General features: G+C 35.1%; 1 protein-coding gene across 3 annotated transcripts; it reads right to left on the bottom strand.

The window, feature by feature from the left end:
- Positions 1 to 1,700: 1,700 nt before the first annotated feature.
- LOC105158185 (potassium transporter 25) lies at positions 1,701 to 8,879 on the bottom strand. 3 transcript variants are annotated; one of them, XM_088878957.1, is made up of 11 exons: positions 8,412 to 8,879; positions 7,843 to 8,117; positions 6,278 to 6,503; positions 5,952 to 6,194; positions 5,785 to 5,838; positions 5,631 to 5,681; positions 4,715 to 4,975; positions 4,543 to 4,595; positions 3,473 to 3,593; positions 3,130 to 3,384; positions 1,701 to 2,942 (listed from the first exon to the last, which is right to left on the bottom strand). In XM_088878957.1, the coding sequence occupies exons 2-11, from the start codon at positions 7,861 to 7,863 to the stop codon at positions 1,870 to 1,872; spliced, it is 2,358 nt and encodes a 785-aa protein (XP_088735083.1). In that variant the 5' UTR covers positions 7,864 to 8,117; positions 8,412 to 8,879; the 3' UTR covers positions 1,701 to 1,869. The 3 variants fall into 3 exon arrangements, with proteins under 3 accessions (XP_088735083.1, XP_088735082.1, XP_011073141.1); XM_088878956.1 differs by lacking the exon at positions 8,412 to 8,879 and adding an exon at positions 8,221 to 8,382; XM_011074839.3 differs by lacking the exon at positions 7,843 to 8,117.
- Between the last annotated feature and the right edge of the window lie 1,437 nt (positions 8,880 to 10,316).

The following is a 10,316-nucleotide window of genomic DNA, read 5'->3' as shown; positions in this document are numbered from 1 at the left end:
TCATAAAAACCTATCTAATTAATAGTTTCTTTTTCATTACATTGATCTTTTCATGTTCTTCCATTGATGCAAAATATGTGTGTTCAAGCAGTAACGGGCTGAATGATTAAAATATTGCATGGTACAAATGAGTGGTACGAATTTAGTCACCTGAAAAGTGATGATTGTCAATATGTAATCTACGTTCTGCTTAACTAAGAAGCTAAAATAAAAATCATATTTAATTCAATATGAAATATGTCCAAACTTCACAGGAGGTGAGTTTATAAATTTTGAGGTGATTGTCCGGTGATGAGCAAGTCGTTCGCTTGCATGGCAATTAGACTTGAATTAATGTAGGTAAGCATCCCATATTATTTGTAGATGAAAAGTTTGAGTGGCTTATATGTCCTAATGTCTCATTTTTCTAGTAAGGTATGTTTTCAGAACAAACCCGTAAGATTTTTACGAAACTAGAGTAGACAATACCTCATGCAATGATGCATAGATCGTGTGGCAGTCGCATGATCTTTTGACGACGTCCGTGAGAATGAGACTTTGTGGCCCTCCCAAACCCCTCTTCTAGGAGGTTGATGATGTAGGCAAGTGTCCTGCATTGGTTGCAAACAAAAAACTTGAGTGACTTGTAACTCCCAATGCTTTCTTCCACTCCCTAAACAGGTGCCTTTTGAGGACAATCCCATAAGTTTTCTATAAAGCCAACAAGATATTGATCGAGTCACAGGTCGCATCAAGTATATATAATGTTAAGAGCATGACATGCCCAAATTGAATATAAACTTTATCTTGGCATGTATTAATAACACGTGTAATTTGAGACAACTTCCTATATGAGAAGTGACTGAATATGTCACCACTTTTGTCACTATGTTAGCCTATATTGTTTCATGTAACCATTAAGATTCTAAACTACCGTAAGGTGAAAGCTTGATGGTACAATCATCTTGTGTGTTAGATAAGAATGATTAGAATGGGAGATGTCCTTCATTTTATAAATTATAGCTAACTTTCCTGAGATTTGAGATAATTATAATTACTTTCTTATTCTTTGAAAAATTATTAATATCCCATTCAAATGAGGAATAATTATATAACCCCTAGATGATAAAGTGGACATTATTATCTTACCTTGCTGAATTTTCTTAAAATATAAAAAAAATTTGAGGGTGGATAAAATAAATAATCCATGGCAAATATTAGTCCGTAGAAATATTTTGAAAAATTATAAAACTTATTTAAAATTTTAAAATTTAATCTAAAAGGGTATTATTTAGTTCACCACAAAAAATTGGATAAAAACCTTACGAAAATTAATACAATGAGCTCGTTGTTAAACGGATATTAAAATTAGGAAATATTTGTAATTTTTGAACCAACTGAGAACATATTTGTATATGTCAAACCTCAGGGGAGATGGCTGTAATTTATTCAAAAATTGAACACATATCAATTTTATCCCATCCCTTGAAATAAACAAACGTAGCATGTTTGGCTAAATTTATTTAAAACATTTCATAAACTCATCCATCTTATAACATATTTTTAAAGTCTAAATAAGCTCTTAAAGTACATAAATTTTATAATATGTTATCAATTATTATTTTATAACTAATATTACCAACATTGAAGGGGTTCGTCTAATTTCTAAAAATAAGGTGAAACTCCGTACTTTTTTACAAAGATCTTGTAAACTCCGGACATCATAATTTTGGATTTTATAAGTGTTTCTTTAAATGTAGTCATATTAACTTTTTCAGGGCCCTGAATAGGACACCTCAACTTGGTTACATTTTATCACAAAGCCATAAAAACTGACCAAACACTATGGGGCGATTGCAGAAACAATCTCATCCTATGTACACAACCAGCTCATAGTGTATAAAGTGTCCCAACTTCTAACAGAGCAGCATTAGGAATGTTCAGCGCCACCGGAGGCTCCCGGCTGTTTTTGTCAAGAAAAACATATGCCATTATCAGGAATTTCTTGAAGAAATTTGATCCCTTCCTTGCTAACAGATGGGACTGCCCCAAGAAATAAGCCGTTCCACTTTCCCTTGCCTCGATGATTTCTAGAAGCTCCTCCCTTACAGATGCCCGCATCTGGGGGCTCTTTGGAGGCAGCGTAAACCGAACTCTTTTCCTAGTGATGGGAGGATTAGCGCTGTCTGATGGAATGTCTAACAAATGCCTCTGAGATTCACTTTCTCTAATGGTTGGAGTACATGTACTTGAGCTCGTCTCAGCCACAGTGACCAAAGCGTTTCCATCCTCCATTGGGCTTCCCAAGATGATCATCTTTCCTTCTGGTGAACTCAATGCTTCACAATCGTATTCCTCCCTGGTGATAAATTCTCCGATCAAGCTTATTATCTGATCCTCAAAGTCATCCGTGTCCCTGACATTGTCACAGTATCCATAACGAACTATGCATCGGTATATTTTGTACTCTTTGGGGCCGACCCGGCCAATAAGGTATCGACGATTTTCAGGAATGTATGGCACTGGTGAGGACTTGAAAGACACGAAAATCAGCACTTGATGAAAAGCCGGGAGGTTTGTGATGAAATGGGAAAAGAATGCAGGAATTCCCGTGTCAACATCAGAGTAGACAAAGCCAATGCCTGGCACCCGGGAGACCCCGAGACCTGGGCTGTAATCCGTCAGCCACTCTACTGAAACCTTGTTCTCTACATCAAATTCATATTTTTTCAGGGTGCCGTAGTGCCAGGCACCCATGGTTGTCATGAAGAGCAAAAATAATATGATTAAGCACCAGGCGCCTCGGAAGAAGCTCACCAAACTTGTTGACAGATATATGGCCTCGATCGATCCAAAGAACAGCAAGAAACATACTGATGCAAACCAGCTCTTCTCCCAGTACAGTGCAATTACAAGTGACATTAAACAAGTTGTTACTAGCATAGCAGAAGTTACAGCTAGACCTGCCATATAGAAGGTTAAAATTATCAGACAGACCAAAGTGACGTTTTCTTAACAAATGACTCAGTAATAGCTGCTGGCGAGATAAGTCGCATTTGATATCTTTGAGAATGTAATTGTATTTTGAGAGCGTGATTTATTCAAGAATTACGACAACAAATCAGGAGATTATTTGTAGTAAAATGATACCTGTTGCTTTGGCAAGTTGTGATACATCATGCAAACCAATGGTGATTGCTAAGCTCAAAGTCATAAACAGCCAGTTCACATCGGGAACATAGACTTGCCCGAGTATTTGCTCAGATGTATGGACAACTTTTACTCTTGGGAAACAGTCAAGGGCCTGACACTGGTTTATGATGGAGAAGCCAGCCGTAATGGTAGCTTGACTTCCTACGGCTGACGCAAACAGTGATAACACAGCAAATACATGCTGAAGATTCTCTGAAAATCAATTAAATTATGGTAAGGACTCTTGCTCCACAGGTCAGTTACCATTATATAAGGAAATGTGAAGGAAAACAGATCTTACTATTAGGTATAGATTCGCTAAGATGGAAAGCATCTGCGGCACTGAAATATTTTGACATGAATGCAGCTTGTCCAGCATAAGTTAACAGAAGAACAGGATATATGAAGCAGATAAATGTAATCTGCATCAAAGAAACAGTTCATACATCAGCTATATTATCTTTCACCATCTCAAACTAAGAAGGAGATTTCTTGTCTGCATAAATATAGCAACTCAAGTGTAGGTCTTTTCCAGCATTTTTTGGTTTCTTACTTTGATATATTATTGAGTTTTATCTTCAGTAATTTCCACTTACTGAAATTCATCTACACATACTTCAGCAGTCAGTAGTCAAAATAAGAACTTAGTTTTCCTGTTTGCAGTATTGGTGATCAGAAGTGTAATGGACGTATCAATTAGTTTTAAACAGTATCAGTTTCTGCTGATATTAGTGATCAGAAGTGTAATGGACGTAGATATACCTAAATATCTTTCCTTTGCCAGATGCCTTGATTGCTTTAATATTAGGATTTTCCTTTCTGTTTGAATTATATATTGATATTATCACTTCATAAACATTTCACTTCTTAATTTCCCAACCAGCCCCATTTTACCCCTAAATAATTTATATCTATATATCATTTCTGAAGTATGACGGTTTTAAAGAAACTACCACGACCTTTTTGTTAATATGTTGAAAAATCAACCCAGCAGAAAAGACATATCAAGCTCTTCTATCCATTTTGTTTCCATTCTCTCTCCTTCATCTCTCTCTTTATCTGATATGCCCTACCCTGGCTCTCTTCTCACCTCTCCCCTTATCTGAAGTGTTATCTCTTGTCCTCTCTATTTGATTTCTCCGCTCCTGTCATACTAATTAAATTTATCCAAATCTAGTTTTTCTTTTAATATTGAAATTTCAGTACATACATTGGATCATTAAAGAAGACTTAATTCCATAAAGAAAAAAGTCTAATAGATACTCATAATATTATATCTTGAGAATTTATTTATGGAGTATGCCAACGATACTAGCAATACCTGACTCTAATTCTGTAAGAGACTAAATATGGGTACCTACCCTCTCCTACCTTAATAGATTTCTTGGAAAAATGACCGAGATCAGCAAACATTGCCTCCGACCCTGGTTACACACAAGTTAGGAAATCATCATTCTGTGAGTGCTTTTTGAGAAAGATAGGTAAAGACTGCAAAAACATTTAAACAGGTACCAGTGCACTCATTTCAGTGGACTGAACCAACCTGCAATGCATAAGACTACGCTGCTAAGTAGTTTCCAGTGACGAAGATTAATTTTCTTCATGAACCTCAGCAAGTATACAGGGGAGACTGCACGGAGGATTTGAGGATCACAATGAATAATGTTGTATAGACCAAAGCCGCTGATGAAGAAAAGCCATATGATGACAATCGGAGCAAATATGAACCCGATTCTCTTGGTCCCGTGATGCTGCAAAGTGAAAAGGCAAACTAATACCGCACATGCTGCAGGAGTTGGCACATCTGCAAATATTAACTTGATATTTTGAGAGGTGTATAGATTATATGGCGCAGGCTTTATGATAATTAGTTTTATATCAGAATCCCACAACTGATGAATTATGCTAAGAATATATATATATATATATATCGTCCTGCAATAAAGTAGAAACTTGGAAGTTCTTTGAGAGATAACTCATAGCAGTAATTTACTGAAGATAAAAATAACTGATCTGCTACAACTGTTGCCTACAAAATTGATGGAACAAGCTGAACAGTGAGGGCACAAATTCATTTATGCAGATGGAAAACTTACTGAAACATGAATACATGCAAATTGTGATGCCCAAATTAGATACACCGCGATCTAAGAATTGAACCTTGCACCCGCATGTGTGGCTTTCCATGTATCAGTTTATTTTGACAACAATATAAGACTGTATAATTATTTTTTCAATATCAATATTAAAATGTATTCTCCTCTTAGTCTACTATCTCGGAACTTTTAAACTAGACTCTGGAAAAAAACACCTATCAAGTTAAGTAAATTAGTGCAAGGCTTGTTTAACAAGCACAAGGGCATTACATGATAGATTCACAAAGGTACTAAGAAACAAACAAGTGCGGAACCAGAAACCTTTTAATTAAAAAGTAATGTATAATCCATTTTACAACTTACATTTCTTCAAGCCATTTGCCACATGGTCTTTCGTTTTTTCTGAAGAGAAAACTGGTAAACATAGCCAACCAACGTTTAGTTTCTGTACAGTAAGATGATTCAGAAAAATAACAGTTCTGACTTTTCCTTCGATATGCTGGAAACAAACTCTTACATTTAACTGAGATGGTTGCCAATGATCGTCCAAGACCTGATGTTGCCGACAACACTGGATTTGACAAGAATTAAGGTTAGCTATCTACTCTTGTAAATTAGAATGATTTCAATGACTAAATTGCTCAATCTATTCAATCAAGAAGATAAGAAAGTGTATTAACAAACCAGAAATAGCCGGAGTAAGAATTGCATCACTTAATATCATGCAAGCGCCAAGCAAAGCCAGGAACAACAGTAAATAGTGACAGCTTTTATGTTTTTCAATAGCCCTTCTAGCTTTATTTTCCAGTTTGCCTTTGGAAGGGCTGTCTTTCTCATGATGCAAAATCTTGTCTGAACCTCTATTGCTTGGAAGCAGCCCCACCCTGGCATGCCTACATAGTAACGAATATAATGAAAATGGACCACCTGCAAGGACACATGAGATTCAATTTTCAAGATTAACTTTAATTTAGTATATTCTTTAACCCAAAAGTGACCAAGATGATTACCCTCTCCATCATCATCCGCTCTCAGTACAATACAAGCATACTTCAGCAAGGGAATGATGGTTAAAGTCCAGAAAACAAATGAGAAGAGTTCATGTATCTCATTGGGAGATCTAATGTCCTCTGGATCAATTGATTCAAGTACATACAAGGGAGCTGTGCTCAAGCGACCATATATCACTCCAAGGCTTTGAAATGACAAAAGGAGGGTATGCCTCCATGTCTCTTTCTGCACATTCCATGGTCAAGAGAAATTTGATGTCAGTAAGTGTTCTACAAGTGTAGTAGCAATCTAAATATGCAATGCTATAACAGCTTTCAAGCGAAAATCTGAAACAGCTTAACCATAATACATTCAGATCTAGACTCTCAAATTTTTACAATTCAAAGGATTAGATAAAGACAGAGCACACTCAGTAATTGGTGTGAAGAACCAGTATTCTCTGATGAAGAGACAGAGCAATTACTCAAGAATTTTAATACTTAAGTGTATACTTGCTGCCTGCATGAATAGCATTTTTCCTCAAAAAGACAAGACATGGAGTTTCTTCTTTTTCCTTATCTTATGATAAGACCACAATGCACAAATTGCTCCCCAAGGGCCAAGACCATGTTGCATTGAGTCTTGAACGATTACTTAGTACTGGAAGATTGAGCAAATTCTTTTATACTCAAACTTTTGATCCAGAAGTCTAGTTTCTTCAGAATTATTAGGCCACCACAAACAAGCCCCATTCATAGCTCACTTCTTCTAACCAAGATAAATGGTAAAATTAATTGCGAAGAAGAAGGGAGGACTTCATGTCGTGTCCCCCAAGACAATAGATGGACCTCTGCACACAGAGAAATCCCATAAAGTATGGATTATACCTGGAGCTGATGATATTCCTAATTAGTAAGAGAGAATATGAGAAACCTCGGCCATCGGATTTGCTCATTGATAGTCATATAACAAAATTTATAAAGACAATTTCCATTTAGCAAGGTGGTCTACTCACTTTATAAGAACAGATAAGAATTACGTGGTGGCCATTCATCCTACATCTGCAAACAACTGCCGTGATTATTCTCTCTTGAGTTTGAACTACAATAATCACCTATATATATGTGTGTGTGTGTGTATTATATATATAGGTAAGTGAAAGATTACTACAAATCTGATCAGTGGAGAAAATCACTCTGAACCCAATATCATAATGTATTTTCAAATCATATCCCTCGCATATTGTACCTTAATCATATAAAACTTAATTTCTTAATATATCAAATCTGATAAAAGGAATATGATATCCCAAATCCAACCTCACCTGCCTGAAAGATGGTAAGAATAAACAAACAAGGCATTTTAGTATCACCACAACCGATGAATATACAAACCATGTAATGCATCATAAATAAATAACCAATAGGAGTGTTATACTAACACCTTGGCAGATAAACTCAAAATCAGAACAGACCTTAGCCTCCGCAACTTAAGCTAAGTCCCACAGCAGAAATACAAATTTTCAGCTATTAGACTTTGCTAGTAATTTACAAAACAGAAAACAAAAGACAAAAAAGGTGCGAACCCCAACCAGAAATCGGTTCATATGGCGAACAGATCGACTCGGGATAAACTCCACCGGAAAGTTTTCGGGTTATCCTGCTATCTGTTGCTGAAAATTCAACACTAAACAACCCCTAAATCTAGCTTACAGAACAAAGGAGGCTTGAACCAAATCAATTTACCAGGATCCCTGACCAGATTTCTCAAGAATGCTGATAATTATGTATTAATGATTATTGCTTTGTGTCATCCTTTATTGAATAAGCTAGAAAATAATCCTCCATATCAGCAGTATTCCTGAGCCATATCAGAGAAATAAATGCACTTCAACAAAAAGATAAGAACCCATAAATTCTAGTTATCAACAAACTGACAAAAAGATAAAAGCGATTGAACTTACTCCCTTGTTCTTCTTCATATCACAGTAATTTCTCACAAATGAACACAGAAATTGGCGTCTCGAAATCAGTAAAGAAAACACCCAACAAGAGAAAACAAGAACCAAGCACAAAGCAAATTTTGAACAAGACAAGCTAATACCAGAAAGGCAAAGGAAAGAAGCCAGACGAGAAAAGGGTTCAGTGAACTTACTCGAAAATCATAGGAAATGGGCAGAGAACTGATGGATAAAGCATCCATAGATCATACTATACAAGAAAATAAGAAATCTTGGTAAGATTAAGCACAAGCCAAGAAAGGCGGAGATAGCTTTGGTCCTTTGGACAACCACCCAACTCTTCTTGATCCCGCAACAAATGTATACACGGAACTAAAGCTACAGCCTAGAAGGGAAGAAGCTTCTACCCACTCCCGCAACAGATGCATACACGGTATCGTCCAACATTAGAGTCTTGTAGGGAATTCAAGACGGACCAAACGAAGGGGGAACAGAACGCTAGAGAGAGAAAGAGGGTAGATGTATGTACATATATAGATGTGTGCGTACGGTTCTGACAGGTGTTGTATCTATATGTGCATGCATGCCACTGCCATCTCCCTAACCTTCACCAGTGTGAAAGTGATTTTCATACGCAGAATTTTGGGGGTTTTTGAATTTGTTTGGACGGCCGGAGAATTTTGTCAAATCTCTAAGTGTGTCAGTGTCGCCAGAGCAGCAATTACTGTTGCCACAGCGAATTCCGCGAACTACCTAATTTGCCCTGCATTCCAAATTAAAAAGGACTAATTATTAGAACCCTCTTAAAATATCAAATGACACTCTTTATTACACTTATATTCTTCAAAAAATTCATCTTTTACACATAATTCTCTTTTGTTTATAGTTCGGATAAAAAATACTGATATTTATAAAAGAATTACATAAATTTTTAATATTACTCATTATTTAATATTTTCATATAATAATTTTGTATTTATAAAAAAAATAATTTACCATCACTATATAAGTAGAGAAACATACATAAGAATGTTAAATGAGATACAAAGTAGCATCGTATCGAATATTTTAATTATTGATTTTTAATCGAAGAAATGATTTAAATTTGTGTGATAATCATAAGAAATTATTTATTATTTAAAAAAATAAATAAATAAGATCTTTGAAAGGGTATATCTCAATTTTTCTCGAGTAATGTTATAATTTTAAATATTATTTTTTGTAAAAAAGAAAATGTAGAATATTTGTTTTTAGTATGTGGTTGAATGGTGATTGGATTTCGATAATGGATATAATGAATAATTAATATATTTATAAAAAAATAATTTCAACTGAAGAAACTATAACAATGGAAGGTCGAGGCTAGTTTATATACCTGTTTATACTCACAAATGACTGTTTGCGATATTATTGTACTGGTTTATTGGTTGTGTCGATAATACCTTTAAGTTGGTTATTTTATTTATTTCTTTTCTTTTTTTAATGTAATATGTTGTTTTATATATATTACACTTATTTATAATATATTTTAAAACGTAAAAAATTATTTATTATACGACGCAAGAATAGCATGCCACAAACAACTAAACAATTGGAGAACGAAAGCTAATAGCAGTTGATACTAAAGGGGATAGTCTTGTCCATTTAACTAAAATTGTTCTGGAATTATAGAAATTAGCGTGGCATTATCAAAAGCGTGGGTTCCTAGGCACATTCTATAGCCTATGTAGTGATGGCGACTTCAATTAACAACATCACATGGCTTACCGTTTCAGTTGGGACAGCCGGGAACCATAGAGTAGTAGTATAATGAAAATTACTGGAATACCCCACATGTGATCTGATCTTTATTTATTTTTAGATAAGATAGGAATGCCACTTATATGATTTCATCGATATTTTAATAAATTGAGTGTAATTTTATAACACATCAGTTAAATTAATACATTAATATAATTAAAAATTATAATAAACTCACATAATGTGGATAAACATCCACATGTCTGGTGGAACTCGATATCATTGTATTGATTTATGAGACCTCAATCTTAACTACTAAATTATAATACCGGCATGTGATCTGATCTTGGACTGAGCAT

The sequence above is a fragment of the Sesamum indicum genome, linkage group LG3 (assembly GCF_026168435.1).
Source record: "Sesamum indicum cultivar Baizhima isolate 11 linkage group LG3, ASM2616843v1, whole genome shotgun sequence".
NCBI classification, from domain to species: domain Eukaryota; kingdom Viridiplantae; phylum Streptophyta; class Magnoliopsida; order Lamiales; family Pedaliaceae; genus Sesamum; species Sesamum indicum.
This window is presented reverse-complemented; position numbering and strand designations above follow the sequence as displayed.